At 36.4% G+C, this 18,403-nt stretch overlaps 3 protein-coding genes across 21 annotated transcripts in view; 1 reads left to right on the plus strand and 2 right to left on the minus strand.

The window, feature by feature from the left end:
• The window catches only part of lrrc1 (leucine rich repeat containing 1), a 593,918-nt gene that overhangs the window by 309,039 nt on the left and 266,476 nt on the right, over positions 1-18,403 (minus strand). The gene's annotated exons all lie outside the window — the stretch shown is intronic.
• hmgcll1 (3-hydroxymethyl-3-methylglutaryl-CoA lyase like 1) overlaps positions 1-18,403 on the plus strand; it is a 238,908-nt gene that overhangs the window by 99,285 nt on the left and 121,220 nt on the right. For 5 of the 19 annotated variants that reach the window (XR_015505368.1, XR_015505377.1, XR_015505369.1 and 2 more), the window contains one exon: positions 2,641-3,313. The exons of 9 other annotated variants lie outside the window; for them this stretch is intronic. The gene's annotated coding sequence lies outside the window, so the exon portion shown is untranslated. Of the gene's footprint in view, positions 1-2,640; positions 3,314-16,193; positions 16,418-18,403 lie in introns of those variants that run through there. 5 more of the 19 variants (XR_015505370.1, XR_015505360.1, XR_015505366.1 and 2 more) reach the window with 3 other exon arrangements.
• hcrtr2 (hypocretin (orexin) receptor 2) overlaps positions 1-18,403 on the minus strand; it is a 42,620-nt gene that overhangs the window by 14,882 nt on the left and 9,335 nt on the right. Inside the window, 2 exon segments of the mRNA NM_001079868.1 lie at positions 2,652-2,895; positions 9,425-9,603. Of these exon segments, the coding sequence (NP_001073337.1) occupies positions 2,652-2,895; positions 9,425-9,603 (423 nt within the window).

Below are 18,403 nucleotides of genomic sequence, written 5' to 3' on the forward strand. Positions count from 1 at the left end.
CAGAACATGAGTACACTGTGCTCATAAAGGGATGGACATGGACAACAACAATACTCAGGTAGGCTGTGGCGTTGACACAAGGCTCAAGTGGTACTAATGAGCCAAAAGTGTGCCAAGAAAATCTCCCCCACACCATTACACCACCACCTGAACCGCTGATACAAGGAAGGATGGATCCATGCTTTCATGTTGTTGAGGGCAAATTGTGAGCCGAGCATCTGAATGTGTCAGCAGAAATGGAGACTCATCAGAGCAGGCAACGTTTCTCCAATCTTCTACTGTCCAGTTGTGGTGAGCCTGTGTGAATTATACCCTCAGTTTTGTACTGTCGCATGAGATTCCCGCTTTTTTAAAGATAAATATTTATAACATTAATGCACATCAGTAACTCGCCAGTAACTTATTTAACACATGTTTCTGTCAGAACGCATTGTAAATAATAGAAAATCCGGCGACCGCAATAATCAAGCCCTTGGGAACAACTGTGGTCGGAATCAAAGTTCACAGGTCTGTGTTCTCTGAACTCCTCTCAAGCGGTGGACTTCTTCATTTTGACTGCTAGCCGCCGAACCACGTCATAGCTCATTACCATAGAGTTGACTTGATTTCAACTCTCCTCGAGGCCCACACAGATGCACCGCACTGCTCCTCACCGCCGGCTCTCATTGAAAATGAATGACTTCTGGCTACTTTAACACTCTCGCCGCTTTCAATTTGAACGTGCGATGATTCAACTGCAGTACTTAGTAGTAGGCAATTTCAGAATCAACCCTAAACTATAACAGCGAACATTCCAATGGAATTCTGAATGGGTGATGTCATAATCTATGTGTTCCATATTGGAAAACGGTGCCATAATGAACGTCTTCTCATCCATCAAATCCTTTCCTCATTGGAGATTAATGTTTGACCCAATAATGATTTCCGGGCCCTTTCCTCTGCCACCTCCACCTTACAGGCCCTGCTGTCAGTGTAGGATAACTGACTCACTGGGGCCCTTTGTGAGGCTCATCAGGAGGGTCGGCCCACGTCTCTCATCAGGGGGCCGCTCTCCGCCTCTGAAGTCTTTTCATCTGTGTGATGGTGTCTTTAGCTCAGCATGGCAATGATCAATGAAGACCGATTTAATCTTTAAAGCCAATATGCTGCACAGCGCTAGAAATATCAGGATTCATACAAGAGTTTGAGTCGTTTTAACTCTCATAACGTGCAGTTCAAGATGGTATATGCCGGAAAAAAAACTGTGCCTTTGGGCCCCATTGCTGCTTCTGACTATATTCAGAGTTTAGAAAACTGATAAAATCATTAATTTATAATGTAATAATAATGTTTTAAGCATTGGAAAATAGTGAATTCATAATTAGTTATAAATTAACTCTACATAAAATGTAATAATAATAATAATATAATAATAATAATAATGGAAATATTAATAATAATAATAATATTATTGATAATAATATTATTAATAGAAATAATGACAATAATAATTATTATGATTATTATGATATAAATAATAATCATCATCATAGTAATAATAATCATAGTAATAATAATAATAACAATAATAATAATAGTAATAATGATAATAATAGTAATAATAATAATAATAAAAATAATAATAATAGTAATAATAATAATAACAATAATAATAATAGTAATAATGATAATAATAGTAATAATAATAATAATAATAGTAATAATGATAATAATAGTAATAATAATAAAAATAGTAGTAATAATAATAATAAAAATAGTAATAATAATAATAACAATAATAATAATAGTAATAATGATAATAATAATAATAATAATAATAATAATAATAATAATAATAGCAATAATAATAATAGCAATAATAATAATAATAATAATAATAACAATAATAGTAATAATAATAGTAATAATAGTAACAATAGTAATAATAATAATATTAATAATAATAATAATATTAATAATAATAATAATAATAATAATAATAATAAATAGTAGTAATAATAATAATAATAATAATAAATGTTCTTGGTCTGATAAACATCATTTAGGAAATATTTATAAAAAGAATAAGATTTTCATAGGTAGGCGAATAATTCTGACTTGATTCTCATAACAGTAAACTGAGCTGATTTAATCTGTAACATATTATATAGTCTATTATTTAGGTCTGTTAGTTATTTATCAAGTTTATTACTTAATTAGTCTATTAGGTATTTATCTATTCTATTAGTTCATTATCTAGTCTATTAGTTATTTATCTATACTATTAGTTATGTCTAGTAGTTCATTTTCTAGTCTATTAGTTACTTATCTATACTATTAGTTATGTCTATTAGTTCATTATCTTGTCTATTAGTTCATTATCTAGTCCATTAGTTATTTATCTAGTCTATTAGTCCGTTATCTAGTCCATTAGTTGTTTTTCTAATCTATTAGTTAGTCTCTAGACTTCAGTCTCTAGTTTTTTTTTATTTAAAACGACACATCTAAAACCCATCTGCAGAAAGAAGATGACTTCAGCACAGAGAAGCTTGAGTTGCAATTGAATCTGATTGTCTCTCTCTTTCTCTCTCACTGCTCACACAGCAGAAATAAATGGCCTGTCTAAAATGTTTAATGGCCTGTATGTGTGTGTGTGGACAGGAGATGCTCACCTGGCCACTGCTCATCACAGACGGTGAACAGGCTGGTTTTGTTGGTGAGCTCCGGCATCAGGCTGCTGCTCTCCATCACCACGGCCTGGGGGATCATCATGATGCAGGACACCAGCCAGATCACCACGATGCTCTTGCGGGCTCTTTTAGCAGTGCTTTTGAATTTTAGCGGGTGGCAGATCGCATACCAGCGGTCCTGGGCAATGCAGCTCAGTGTCAGGACCGATACGGACACTGAGATGGTCTGCAGGATAACACACATGCAAAGATAGAGAGGACAATTAAGGAGTTATATGTGGAGAAATAACCAGTGTTGGGGAAAAATTATGTTAGAAAAAAATTCACAAAGCTAACTTCAACTTAAATATTTAAGTTTACTATTAATATTTAATTATTCAAATGTATAAATATTTCACAAGTGATGTTCAATAGACTAAGGACATGTTCACAGTATCTCCTTTAATATTTCTTTTTTTCTTCTAAAATAAGGTAAATCAACATAAAAATCTTTGTGGCCTTGACTTGTTGTCATTATATTTTTTACGATTAGTTTGGCTGAAATAATCTTTTTTAAAAGCCTCTATTATGGGTTTGTGAAAACCATCTTCTATGCAGTGTGCAATAGAGCTCTACGTGAATAAAATGTTGAAATGTGAAAGTGCACCGAGTTTAAAATGATTGATTCCTCCCAAAAAAATAGAGTTGACTGAAAGTTGTTGATATGAATCGTCCTGATTTCAAAACTTTAGCCGCTTCATGTTGACCTCGATACAAAACAATACCATATAAGATGCACTGGATCCGGGAAAACTGCAACCTGCCCTTCCCTTTAAACCCTAGCAGATTATTCATTGATAAAGCAGTAATAAGATATAGCTAAGAGTGATCCTGATCAACTTTACGAAAGTATGACTTAGGAGGGTATACTCAACTAAAAAAGTGTTGGGAAACACATATTAACGCTGAGATACTGCTGAAGATACAACTTACTTAACTATACTTAACGACTTAAAGAGGGTATATTAACTATACTTAACGACTGAAGGAGGGTATACTTAACTATACTCAACGACTTTAAGATTGTATACTTAACTATACTTAATGACTTCAAGAGGGTATACTTAATTATACTTAATGACTTAAAGATTGTATACTTAACTATACTTAATGACTTCAAGAGGGTATACTTAACTATACTTAATGACTTCAAGAGGGTATACGTAACTATACTTAACAACTTAAAGAGGGTATACTTAACTATACTTAATGACTTAAAGAGGGTATACTTACTATACTTTTTGACTTAAAGAGGGTATGTTAACTATACTTAACGACTGAAAAGGTATACATAACTATATTTAACGACTTAAAGAGGGTATGCGTAACTACTTAATGATTTAAAGAGAGTATACTTAACGTCTTAAAGAGGGTATACATAACTATATTTAACGACTTAAAGAGGGTATACATAACTATATTTAACGACTTAAACAGGGTATACGTAACTATACTTAACGACTTAAAGAGGGTATACATAACTATATTTAACGACTTAAACAGGGTATACGTAACTATACTTAACGACTTAAAGAGGGTATACATAACTATATTTAACGACTTAAACAGGGTATACGTAACTACTTAACGATTTAAAGAGGGTATACTTAACGACTTAAAGAGGGTAAACTTAACTATACTTAACGACTTAAAGAGGGTATACGTAACTACTTAACGATTTAAAGAGGGTATACTTAACGACTTAAAGAGGGTATACATAACTATACTAAACAACTTAAAGAGGGTAAACTTAACCATACTTAACGACTTGAAGAATGTGTACTTAACTATACTTCTACGACTTAAATAGGGTATCCTTAACTATCCTTAATGACTTAAAAATGGTATACTTAACTATACTTAACGACTTGAAGAAGGTATACTTTACTATACCTCCATGAACGGGATATATAAAACTATACTTAACGACTTAAAGAGGATAAACTTAACTATACTTAACGACTTAAAGAGGATAAACTTAACTATACTTAACGACTTAAAGGTAAACTTAACTTATCTCACCAGCTGAAAGAGGGTACACTTAACGACTTAGAGGGTATACTTAACTGTACTTAACTTAAAGAGGGTATACTTAACTATATTTAACAACCTAAAGATGGTATACTTAACAATACTTAACGGCTTAAAGAGGGTATACGTAACTACTTAACGATTTAAAGAGGGTATACTTAACGACTTAAAGAGGGTAAACTTAACTATACTTAACGACTTAAAGAGGGTATACGTAACTACTTAACGATTTAAAGAGGGTATACTTAACGACTTAAAGAGGGTATACATAACTATACTAAACAACTTAAAGAGGGTAAACTTAACCATACTTAACGACTTGAAGAATGTGTACTTAACTATACTTCTACGACTTAAATAGGGTATCCTTAACTATCCTTAATGACTTAAAAATGGTATACTTAACTATACTTAACGACTTGAAGAAGGTATACTTTACTATACCTCCATGAACGGGATATATAAAACTATACTTAACGACTTAAAGAGGATAAACTTAACTATACTTAACGACTTAAAGGTAAACTTAACTTATCTCACCAGCTGAAAGAGGGTACACTTAACGACTTAGAGGGTATACTTAACTGTACTTAACTTAAAGAGGGTATACTTAACTATATTTAACAACCTAAAGATGGTATACTTAACAATACTTAACGGCTTAAAGAGGGTATACTTAACTACACTTAACGACTTAAAGAGGGTATACTTGACTAGACTTAACAATTTTAAGAGGGTATACTTAACGACTCAAAGAAGGTATACTTAACTATGCTTGACTTAAAGAGGGTATACTTAAATATACTTAACTATATTTAACGACTATAGAGGGTATACTTAACTTACAAATTGTTGGGAAACACATTACATTGCTAAGGTAGCTTAAAGGTACAATAATGATGTAGCCTTAAGGAGGTCTCAAGAAACGCAGTCTCGAACCCCATTTAAAATCAGCAAATCAGATGACATTTTTTATCACTGGGTGTTCTGTGCAAATTGACCAATTTCTGACAGCCATGCCTTTGAAGCGCTTTACATTGCATGTGTTTGAATGCTTTTGCATCACATCTGTATAAAAAATGAGGAACTACTTTGATGTTCTGGCTTTGCTCTAAACGTCAACTGGAAGACGTTTGAGTCAAAGTGTCTGGCGCGCATTTGTAAGATGCAAACATCCTACATTATATTGGAATCAATCAAGCAGCACTCTCTCTGTGAAAGTCAAAATGCGTGAAAGTGATTAGAAACGAGCGACTTTCTTCAGGCTCATATCAACACTTGGCTTTGGCTCACAGCTGCTCCTTCAGTCTTCATAACTTCAAAACTCGCATTAATATTCAGTGAACCGACGAGGGATGATAACCGAGCATAGAGAAGAAACAATGGTACTTGTAGCTTTCAGATGGTGACAGCTGAGATATTACAGTCTGTCCTTTACTCGGTGTTTACAGGACAAGTTTGAGAAAATGTGTTCTTGATGTAACACACGCAGGCTCATTGGAAAATGTGCATGTTTGCGAAATTGCAAAAACTGAATTAAATATACAGTACATTATCTGCAGTTTCAGAGTAAAATGAACACTAGGGGGCAGTGTGACAACAACTTCCATTCCTTTTCACACTAATGATATTTACAGAGGCATAATATCGAAGAATTAAGGATTGTTTTCATGCAGTTCTTTGCACAATACCAAATAAACAGCACAAAACAGCTTAACGAATGAATAATGAATATGTTTGTGTCACCCCTCTATCTCTATATGGACATTTCTGGTGTGGTCGTAGCCCGCTATGTATGATGTTTGTGCTGCAAAGTGCTCAGGTTTGAGTGCAGTAAAGCACGCTTCCACAAGAGAGACAAAAGTAATGTAAAATCAAGGTAAACCATGTGTTCGCAGTGTACTTTTGTCTGTTTCTGAAAACACTATCGGTTGGGTTTAGGGAATGGACACTTTTCTGGTGTGGTCATTTTGCTCGTAGCCTACTTTGTGTGGTGTGTGTGCTGCAGAGTGCTCAGGTTTGAATTTAGTGAAGCACGCTTCCACAAAAGAGATAAAAGTAATGTAAAATCAAGGTAAAGTAGGTGTTCGCAGTGCATTTTTCTGTTATGTCTGTTTCTGAAAACACTATTGGTTGGGTTTAGAGAAAGGTTTAGCTCAGTGGTTTGCTAGCTGATCTGTACGACGAGGTCCGCTTAAGTCTTAAGTAACATTTCAGATTTACAAACTAAATGTAAACAGCACCCTCTGGTGGATTTGTCATCTGAAACATGAATGAAAATGTAATCGGAGGAATGTATTTTTTGTTTCACAACAATGTTGGATGAGGCATATATTTGCAATGAGCCTGTGCTGTTTAAAATAGACCAAAGCAGCATGGTGTCGTCTCTAGAAGCTCCATAACTTCCATCTACAACTAAAAAAAATGTAATCAGATTTCATTTATAGGGAAGCAAAATAAAAAAGTCAAATGTGACCAAATCCTGCAACATGAGTCACAGTGAAGAATCTTTAAATTGAGATTTTGGCATCAATATTAGTATTGTATCTTTCTGGAGCGATCTGATTAGCTTGTTTGCGCTGAGCACGTAGGGTCCCGGTAGCTGAAGCTGAAGCGCACCTTTAAAAAAATGTAACTACATGTCACAATGGCACCTATCGCAAGCTCTGTGATTGGTCGGCTTGTTAGTGACGAGCGTGGGTGGTGCTGAGAGCCGTGAGCCCAGTGGAGCGACTGTTTACAGTTGTAGAGTCCCGTGAAGGAACTCCAGATGAAATCTTTTTTGTGTTTATTTTAAGATTAAATTTGTTGCACGTTTGCTGAAACGAGCGAGTTTTAGCTATTTGACACTTTCAGACAAAATTAAACACTCCACACAGAGCAACATAAAAACATACTTCCAGCTAGCGTTTCGAGAGTGTTATTGCAGAGCAACACAAACAGCATGCAGAAGAATAAATGCACAACTACAAGGCAGGTAGCGTGGGTGGAAACCAGCCTCTAGTCTGACAGGAGGATGGCTGGCCTGTTAGATTGAAACAGAGCTTCCCTTTGACAAATGATCATCCTTTGTCACTTTTTTTATGTTCAATCCTAACCTTTTTGATTGATTTTATACAATGTTACAACTATATTTGAATAGCAAAGATATTAACGTTTCACGGGATACCCGGAATGTAGAGTAAGTGACGAGAGAAGTTGAGAAAAGCAATGTTCATTTCTAGTGAATTTAGTAAAACAACTTTGATAGTCATTTAAATACCTTTACTCGAGGATTTAGGCTACAAAACTTTGTGAGATTATTTTTAAATGCCAGCTCTGTGAAATTAGCTAAAAAGGAAAATGTAATTGTTTAGTAACATTATCGGCCTGTATCTTAAATTATGCTGCGTTCACACCAGACACGGAACGCACGTCAAGCGCGAGTGATTTACATCTTAAGTCAATCCAAACGCGCGAATAAACATTGTGCGGCGTGATACGCGTGAATAGCGCGGCACGATTGGCGCGAATTGCGCGAATGGCGCGGTGCGAATGTCGCGATATTTGCGAATTGAGCGTTTTTCTTGTTTTCACGCGAATCACTCGAGTTCGAAGATCTGAACTACCAATCAGGAGCTTGCTCTTGTGGTGGCGTGATTGTGACGTATTGCCTGTTGTGGGTGTCCCAGGGGAAATTCTCCAGGCGACACCGACAAGAAGTTCATCAAACTGGGCTGGGCTCAGTCAGAAGCACCGCTGAAAGCTCACAGAGCTGGATGCATCTCTGAAAGGATGTAGTGGACTCAAACACAGCCCTAAACATATCGACGCTGTTTTTCAGCCTTAATAAAGCACATAAACACTGTTATTTTCTTCATAAAATCCATTTTAGCCATTTAGCAACAAAGCTACAGTCACCGGGCAGTCAGAAGCCCTGCCCATCACGCAAATCCGCGTATGTTCTGAAGTGAATTTGATGCGCGAATGAAGCGGATTTGATGTGCGAATGAAGCAAGTAAACTCAAATGTTCACGCGGCTATTTACACGCGAATATCGCGATTTATCTCGCGATTTATCTGAGCGTTCCGCGTCTGGTGTGAACGCAGCATTAGAACTGTGCGACTTCCGATTCATTTCTCTTTCAGATGAATGTGAAGCTGGTTTTTCTGATGTGTCAGGAGTTGTATATGTGAAAGATCCAAAAAGCTGCCACAATACACAAATATAAACCACTCAAAACTTTCTTTTGAAACAGATTCTAAGTTAATGTAACCCACCGGTCCTACTGCTAAGCTGGGATCGAAACAGTGATTCTTTGCATGGGAGTCTGTTGCTCTAACAAGGAGACTGAAGACCATGGCCTCTATCATCTGTCGCTAGAGCACCTTTAGAGGTCAGAGGAGTGAGATTTACCTCTATAGTACTTTGCTAGCTGGTCTTCGTCCCTCTCTTACTCTTAAACCTCGCTCCCATGTGTAACCCACCAATCCTACTGCACCCAACCTGTGCTGAGCTAGGATTGAACCGGCGATTCTTTGCATGGGAACTGGTTGCTCTAACAAGGAGGCTTAAGAACATGGCCTCTAGCATCTACAGCTAGATCACCTTTAGAGTTCAGAGGAGTGAAATCTATCTGCATATCACTTCGCTAGCTGGCCTTCGTTACAATCGGAGAAACTTTTTGCCAAAGTAGATTCTTTACCTGTAGGTAAGGCAGTATTTTGCACAGGGTCTGTCCGAAGAACCATGTTTCGGTGATGTCCACCACAAGACTTGCAGGAAGACACGTGATGGTGACCAGGATGTCTGCGAAGGACAGGTTCACGATGAAGTAGTTGGTCACTGTCCGCATGTGATGGTTTTTCCAAACTGCAAAACAAACTGAAAAGAAAGACGCCTTGACAAAAATCAGCTGGGCAGCAACTTTTGGTACACTTAAAGGCCACTAGAGGGCGCATATTCACAACAGACAAAGACGTAGCTTAATGAGGGCGTGAATGAGTGTGAAATCAGGAGTTGTGACTTTCATCATCCTACAGAACTCCTGCAGACTCATGTTGATGGATGATTAAACTATTCCAACACTTCTAAAGAATCTAAAATCTAAAAAGAGATTTAAGGGACCTTGTGTGCAATGGAAAGTTTCTGCTAATGTTTAACTTTCTTCATGAAATCATTGATAACAACTAATGGAAATAATCTGATGTTAAATTGGTCAGAGGCTGCATACAAAAGCTTTAAATTAATCCCTTAAGAGGCAGCATTCCAAGGCAGCAAGGCATCAAGGCAAGTCTGAATGCAATTTCTGCTTCACTTTCTGTCTCTGGAGGTTCCTTCATCTGGATTTTGAAGGCAGCATAAATGTATCCTTCACTGCCTTCAATCTGCCAGTCCTGCCACAGTTTTCCATTTCTGACAGCTGAGGTGTCTCTCAAACTGCTTCTTATTTGTCATTTTTTGTACGAATATCCATTTTTGACCAATGTTTTCCACTTTTCTAGCAAGAACTTAGTATTTGTAGTAAGCAAATATTCTATTGGTTATCAGTGAGGATCTCTTTATTTTGGTGTAAATGATTATATTGTTCTGCTGTCTCCGATGTCTGTCTGAAATTAGCTTTGTGAGGTGCCTTCTTGTATTAACACTACCTCCAGAGTCACTGAGAGGCAACAAGTCAGAAGCTTAAGCTTTCAACTTCACAGCCAGAATCCTTAAGTTTTGAAAATAATTGTTTTATTTGAACAGATATTATAAATTCATAATTGCAATAACATGTGCTGAAATACACTACCTGACAAACATCTTGTCGCTTATTCAAGTTTCAGGAACAACAAATAATATCTTGACTTCTAGTTGATCATTTGATATCATAAGTGTCTTATATGAAAGCCAAAGGCCTCTAGATTACACTTATTTGATCACAATAAAAAATTATCATGCGTTGATTTTCTATGATTCGATTAAGACAGTGAGGTCTGACTTTGTTAATGTTTGGAATGGGAAAGAAAGCGTTCTTGTAGGACTCCCAGAGTTCCTCAAGATTCTTTGGATTGATCTTTAATGCCTCCTCCTTCATCTTACCCCAGACATGCTCAATAGTGTTCATGTCTGGTGACTGGGCTAGCCAGTCCTGGAGCACCTTCACCTTCTTTGCTTTCAGGAGCTTTGATGTGGAGGCTGAAGTATGAGCAGGAGCGCTATCCTGCTGGAGAATTGTCCCTCTCCTGTGGTTTGTAATGTAATGGGCAGCACAAATGTCTTGATACCTCAGGCTGTTGATGTTGATCATCCACTCTGCAGATCTCTCGCACGCCCCCATACTGAATGTAACCCCAAACCAGGATTTCTCCTTCACCAAACTTGACTGATTTCTATGAGAATTTTGGCTCCATGCTGGTTCCAGTAGGTCTTCTGCAGTATTGGTGATGATTGGGATGCAGATCAACATATGATTCATTGAAAAAAATCGACCTTCTCCTAATGATCAACAAGAGGTCAAGTTATTATTTGTTGCTCTTAAAACTGGGACCGACAACATCAACAACGTGTGGCTTCTATAACCAAAATAATAATAATAACAACAACGATAAAGTATTCTGAGATCTGGGCATCTGAGTTCTGAGAAGCGTATAGAAAATAAAAGAGCAAGGCCTTGGGAGCATGTGCTGAAACACAGAAGACCAATACTGCCCTTATAAAGGCAGAGTCCAGAATCTATGCAAGCACTGAGACTGAACAAACAGCCTTTCAAACTTTTACACCAGCTTGGATTTTGCTGTCGCTGCAATTTATAATGAAATGATTGGCCTTTGTGGTCCATAAGAGCAGGAGAACTTCCAGAGACGATGTCACGAGTTATAGAGAGTAGGCTGGAGATTGTATTATGACAGCAGCAGATGGTTTTGCTGATAAGTAAAGGTCAAACAAGCACATCCATTATGTCACTAATCTGTTTTACAAGATGTTTTCTCCACCTAATTAGGTTAGGGTTGAGGCCTGGGTCATGTCTACCTGACCTGTGAAGCACAACAGGTGAATTTCGAGTAGGTACGAGTTGTGTTTAAGAGCGTCTAGTACAAAATCAAAGACATACACGACATATTTCAAATGTCAAGCTACAGAAAACACCCAAATAACAGACTGTGTGTGTGGATAAGTTAATCCAGTGTGTGTGGATGAGTTAATCCAGTGTGTGTGGATAAATTAATCCAGTGTGTGTGGATAAATTAATCCAGTGTGTGTGGATAAATTAATCCAGTGTGTGTGGTTAAGTTAATCCAGTGTGTGTGGATAAATGAATGAAGTGTGTGTGGTTAAGTTAATCCAGTATGTGTGGATAAATTAATCCTGTGTGTGTGGATAAGTTAATCCAGTGTGTGTGGTTAAGTTAATCCAGTTTGTGTGGATAAATTAATCCAGTGTGTGTGGATAAATTAATCCAGTGTGTATGGATAAATTAATCCAGTGTGTGTGGTTAAGTTAATCCAGTGTGTGTGGTTAAATTAATCCAGTGTGTGTGGATAAATTAATCCAGTGTGTGTGGATAAATTAATCCAGTGTGTGTGGATAAATTAATCCAGTGTGTGTGGTTAAGTTAATCCAGTGTGTGTGGTTAAGTAAATCCAGTGTGTGTGGATAAATTAATCCAGTGTGTGTGTGGTTAAGTTAATCCAGTGTGTGTGGTTAAGTTAATCCAGTATGTGTGGTTAAGTTAATCCAGTATGTGTGGATAAATTAATCCAGTATGTGTGGTTAAGTTAATCCAGTGTGTGTGGTTAAGTTAATCCAGTGTGTGTGGATAAATTAATCCAGTGTGTGTGGATAAATTAATCCAGTGTGTGTGGATAAATTAATCCAGTGTGTATGGATAAATTAATCCAGTGTGTGTGGTTAAATTAATCCAGTGTGTGTGGATAAATTAATCCAGTGTGTGTGGATAAATTAATCCAGTGTGTGTGGATAAATTAATCCAGTGTGTGTGGTTAAGTTAATCCAGTGTGTGTGGTTAAGTAAATCCAGTGTGTGTGGATAAATTAATCCAGTGTGTGTGTGGTTAAGTTAATCCAGTGTGTGTGGTTAAGTTAATCCAGTATGTGTGGTTAAGTTAATCCAGTATGTGTGGATAAATTAATCCAGTGTGTGTGGTTAAGTTAATCCAGTGTGTGTGGTTAAGTTAATCCAGTGTGTGTGGATAAATTAATCCAGTGTGTGTGGATAAATTAATCCAGTGTGTGTGGATAAATTAATCCAGTGTGTGTGGATAAATTAATCCAGTGTGTGTGGTTAAATTAATCCAGTGTGTGTGGTTAAGTTAATCCAGTATGTGTGGTTAAGTTAATCCAGTATGTGTGGATAAATTAATCCAGTGTGTGTGGTTAAGTTAATCCAGTGTGTGTGGTTAAGTTAATCCAGTGTGTGTGGTTAAGTTAATCCAGTATGTGTGGATAAATTAATCCAGTGTGTGTGGTTAAGTTAATCCAGTGTGTGTGGTTAAGTTAATCCAGTGTGTGTGGTTAAGTAAATCCAGTGTGTGTGGATAAATTAATCCAGTGTGTGTGAATAAATTAATCCAGTGTGTGTGGATAAATTAATCCAGTGTGTGTGGTTAAGTTAATCCAGTGTGTGTGGTTAAGTTAATCCAGTGTGTGTGGATAAATTAATCCAGTGTGTGTGGATAAATTAATCCAGTGTGTGTGGATAAATTAATCCAGTGTGTGTGGTTAAGTTAATCCAGTGTGTGTGGTTAAGTAAATCCAGTGTGTGTGGATAAATTAATCCAGTGTGTGTGGATAAATTAATCCAGTGTGTGTGGATAAATTAATCCAGTGTGTGTGGTTAAGTTTATCCAGTGTGTGTGGTTAAGTTAATCCAGTGTGTGTGGTTAAGTTAATCCAGTATGTGTGGATAAATTAATCCAGTGTGTGTGGTTAAGTAAATCCAGTGTGTGTGGATAAATTAATCCAGTGTGTGTGGATAAATTAATCCAGTGTGTGTGGATAAATTAATCCAGTGTGTGTGGTTAAGTTAATCCAGTGTGTGTGGTTAAGTTAATCCAGTGTGTGTGGATAAATTAATCCAGTGTGTGTGGATAAATTAATCCAGTGTGTGTGGATAAATTAATCCAGTGTGTGTGGTTAAGGTTATCCAGTGTGTGTGGTTAAGTAAATCCAGTGTGTGTGGATAAATTAATCCAGTGTGTGTGGATAAATTAATCCAGTGTCTGTGGATAAATTAATCCAGTGTGTGTGGTTAAGTTAATCCAGTATGTGTGGATAAATTAATCCAGTGTGTGTGGTTAAGTTAATCCAGTGTGTGTGGTTAAATTAATCCAGTGTGTGTGGTTAAGTTAATCCAGTGTGTGTGGTTATTAGTCTCGGTGTACAAGCTTGGAACTTTAAACTAGCACACAGCTGGCATAACTTTGTTTAGTTGTCGCAGTTTTGATCCGTGCAGAAACACGGCGTTGAGAAGCCTTTATGTTTAATTAACCGTGACGAATTAAAGCGTCTCCACAGCAAAATTAAATTTATTTAGCATTAAATTAAAGTTTCCAATGCTATTTCACAGAAATAAACAGGAGATAAAAGCAACCCATAAGACTGATTCAGCTTCTGTAGTAAAACAGCTCTAAAATATAGTCATTATTCAGCTTGAGTGGCTCATTTCAGCTCAATAGATGTCGATGTAAATTTGTCATACATAAAAATAATTTGATTTAGTTATACAGCAGAAGACAATACTGTCATATTTCAGCTCAACTGAGTTCAAGTTTCACTGTCATCTAATAGTGCCACTGCTGGGAAACGGATATTATTACTGAATGTTAATTGTCATTTAACCCCAGAGCAAGCCAAAGGCGACGGTGGGAAAAAGCACAAACTTTATCAGGTGACAGATATGGAGAAGGAAAAAGCTTGAGAAAAACAGGCTCAGTCAGATCCTCTTCTCCTCAGGTCAAATGTAAAAGTAACCCAGTGTCATATTTCAGAAATATGACCACACGAGCACTTTATTTAGCTCTTTGCTGCAAAAACAAAAAGGTACACGGGTTAAATTTGTGAATTATTGCTTCACTTGGACAATTTTCAGCTAACAAGCTTAAATAGACGACAGTACTGTAGTCAAAAAATCCAACCTACCACCTAAATCTATGAATTCCAGGCTGTCTGAATAATGCGCAGGTTAGTGTATACTCCATCAGCCATTTTTGACTGTTTGGCGCCATCTAGTGTCTGAATAATGTGCAGGTTAGTGTATACTCCATCAGCTGTTTTAGTTTCTGTCAACTTTGTGTTTTTGGCTGTTTGGCGCCATCTAGTGTCTGAATAATGCGCAGGTTAGTGTATACTCCATCAGCTGTTTTTGACTGTTTGACACCATCTTGTGTCTGAATAATGCGCAGGTTAGTGTATACTCCATCAACTGTTTTTGACAGTTTGGTGCCATCTAGTGTCTGCATAATGCGCAGGTTAGTGTATACTCCATCAGCTGTTTTAGTTTCTGTCAGCTTTGTGTTTTTGGCTGTTTGGCGCCATCTTGTGTCTGAATAATGTGCAGGTTAGTGTATACTCCATCAGCTGTTTTGACTATTTGGCGCCATCTAGTGTCTGAATAATGTGCAGGTTAGTGTATACTCCATCAGCTGTTTTTGACTGTTTAACACCATCTTGTGTCTGAATAATTTGCAGGTTAGTGTATACTCCATCAGCTGTTTTAGACTGTTTGGCGCCATCTTGTGTCTGAATAATGTGCAGGCTAGAGTATACTCCATCAGCTGTTTTAGACTGTTTGGTGCCATCTAGTGTCTGAATAATGTGTAGGCTAGTGTATACTCCATCAGCTGTTTTGACTATTTGGCGCCATCTTGTCTCCTAATAATGCGCAGGTTAGTGTATACTCCATCAGCTGTTTTAGTTTCTGTCAGTTTTGTGTTTTTGACTGTGTGGTGCCATCTTATGTCTGCATAATGCACAGGTTAGTGTATACTCCATCAGCTGTTTTAGTTTCTGTCAGTTTTGCATTTAATTAAAGAGTTAATAAGCTCTTCATTATTAGCTCTTCATTATTATAAGTCATATAATAAGTAGGATGAAGTACATCCAGGACAATTTTTTTGCAGAATAAAATCATCCAGTCTTATACAAAAGTGCTCCGCTTCATGTTGGGTTGCTGATAGACCTGTCAGACATTATTCTGCAATAATAATCTCCCGGATGTACCTTATTCATAACTTAAATCCATATAAAGCCAAAGTGTTTTTGTAGAGGCAAAAAAAAAAAACTTCATCAGGTGACAGAAATAAATGAATAAAAAAACCTGGAGATTCCAGTCATGTTCAGCTTGAGTTGAGCAGAAATGTGGCTACGTGTGCATTTTAATTAGTGCTTTGCTACTAAAAGGTGCAATGCTTTAATTAATTTGTGAATCATTTCATGCCTTTAACAACTTAATTTGCATGATTTCGATAACAGGGGAAACCCAGACCAGCACACGCAGAACAGGAAAACTCTCGTCTTCAAAACATCCACATAAAGAAGTGTACGAGCTAAAATGAAACATGATTGAAAGCACTAGTTTCCATATCATCAAATACTCTCTCTGTCATCTTGATTTATGTGCTGTTTTACCTCACGGCGAGCGTTTGTTTTGACACTACATTGCTGTAAATGAGTTTGTTTAGGAAGCGTTTGTGCAGAAAATAAATTCTAACTATAGGTTTGAGCGGCTCATGAATAAGACATGAATATCTGTGGATTACCAAACACATCTTGACATCTCGAATCACAGATAAGCAGACATGTGACATTAGCTGATTATTGTTGATTCGGTTTAGCATATTTAGTGGAACTTAATGAAATCAATAATTTAAAGGTCATTGAAAAGAAAAAAAGCCACATTGATTACATAGTGTGTCGCATCCTAAAGAAACCAGATGCAAACACTTAAACAATGGACCAAGACAGATGACAGGACTGTCTGTGAAAGTAAAGGTTTATCTATATAGAATTATATCGGAGTAGTGATCTTTTAAAATGTTGATATTTATCATGCATGTTTATACATCTGATTAATCAGTATATACACTCACCAGCCACTTTATTAGGTACACCTGCTCGTTAATGCAAATTTCTAATCAGCCAATCACATGGCAGCAACTCAATGCATTTAGTCATGTAGACATGGTCAAGACATTCTCAAAGCGAAATCTGAAGCGAGCATCAGAATGGGGAAGAAAAGGGATTTAAGTGACTTTGGACGTGGCATGGTTGTTGGTGCCAGACGGGCTGCTCTGAGTATTTCATAAACTGCTGATCTACTGGGATTTTCATGCACAACCATCTTTAGGGTTTACAGAGAATGACCTAAAAAATATCAAATGATCAAATATCCAGTGAGTGGCAGTTCTGTGGGCGCAAATGCCTTGTTGATGAGGCCAGAGGTCAGAGGAGAATGGCCAGACTGGTTCCAGGTGATAGAAAGGCAACAGTAACTCAAATAAGCACTCGTTACAGCCGAGCTCTGCAGAAGAGCATCTCTGAACACACAACACGTCCAACCTTGAGGGGGATGGGCTACAGCAGCAGAAGACCACACCGGGTGGAGAAACGTTTTCTGTACTCAAATAGCCTCCACGGTCACCATTCTCAATCCAATAGAGTAGCTTTGGGATGTGGTGGAACTGTGTGATGCTATCATGAAAATACGGAGCAAAATCTCTGAGGAATATTTTCAGTAGCTTGTTGAATCTATGCCACGAAGGATTAAGGCAGTACTAAAGGCAAAAAGGGTCCAGACAAGTAAGGTGTACCTAATAAAGTGGCCGGTGAGTGCATATATGTATGGCATGCAAGTCTTGATATCCAGGGTTCCTTTACAAAAAAAAGACTATCATCACAAAATATGTCACTAGAGACATACATTTTTATAGATCTGACAACTGGTTGAAGTGATGAAATCAGATGAAATCCTGTCATATTTATAGAATTTAAAAAAATAAATGCGAGCAGTGGCTATATATATATATATATATATATATATATATATATATATATATATGTATATATATATATATATATATATATATATATATATGTATATATATATATATATATATATATATATATATATATATATATATATATATAGCCACTGCTCGCATTTATTTAATTATTTAAATTTATATATTTCAATATTTTATATATTATCTCTATATTAATATTATTATTATTATTATTATTATTATTATTATTTATTATCCATATTTAACATAAATAATAATAATAATAAATGCTTTTCGAAATGACCATTTACCTATTAAAAATTTCAATAATCTTATAGAACTCACACAGAATAAAATGAAATCCTCATAAGTTTAGTTTAAGCAAATGTAAATTTTCATGCAATTACTTAATTAATTTTTCTAGTTCTTTAAAAAAATATTTATTAATATATATGAACATGAATACCATGCTATACCGTATATACCATGCATGAATACCAATGAGAATCTGCTCGTTGATTTGGAGGATCCTCAGCAAGTACTGGACCAATCAAAGATCATATGCAAATGCTCAGCTGATTAGATGCATGATTACATGTATGAATCAATTAAAGCCTTCAGATTCAGAAGCAGGTGAACCACATATCGAGCTTCTGTTCTGATAACCATAATAACCTTTAA

This window comes from Danio rerio, chromosome 13 (assembly GCF_052040795.2).
Source record: "Danio rerio strain M-AB ecotype USA chromosome 13, GRCz13ab, whole genome shotgun sequence".
NCBI lineage: Eukaryota > Metazoa > Chordata > Actinopteri > Cypriniformes > Danionidae > Danio > Danio rerio.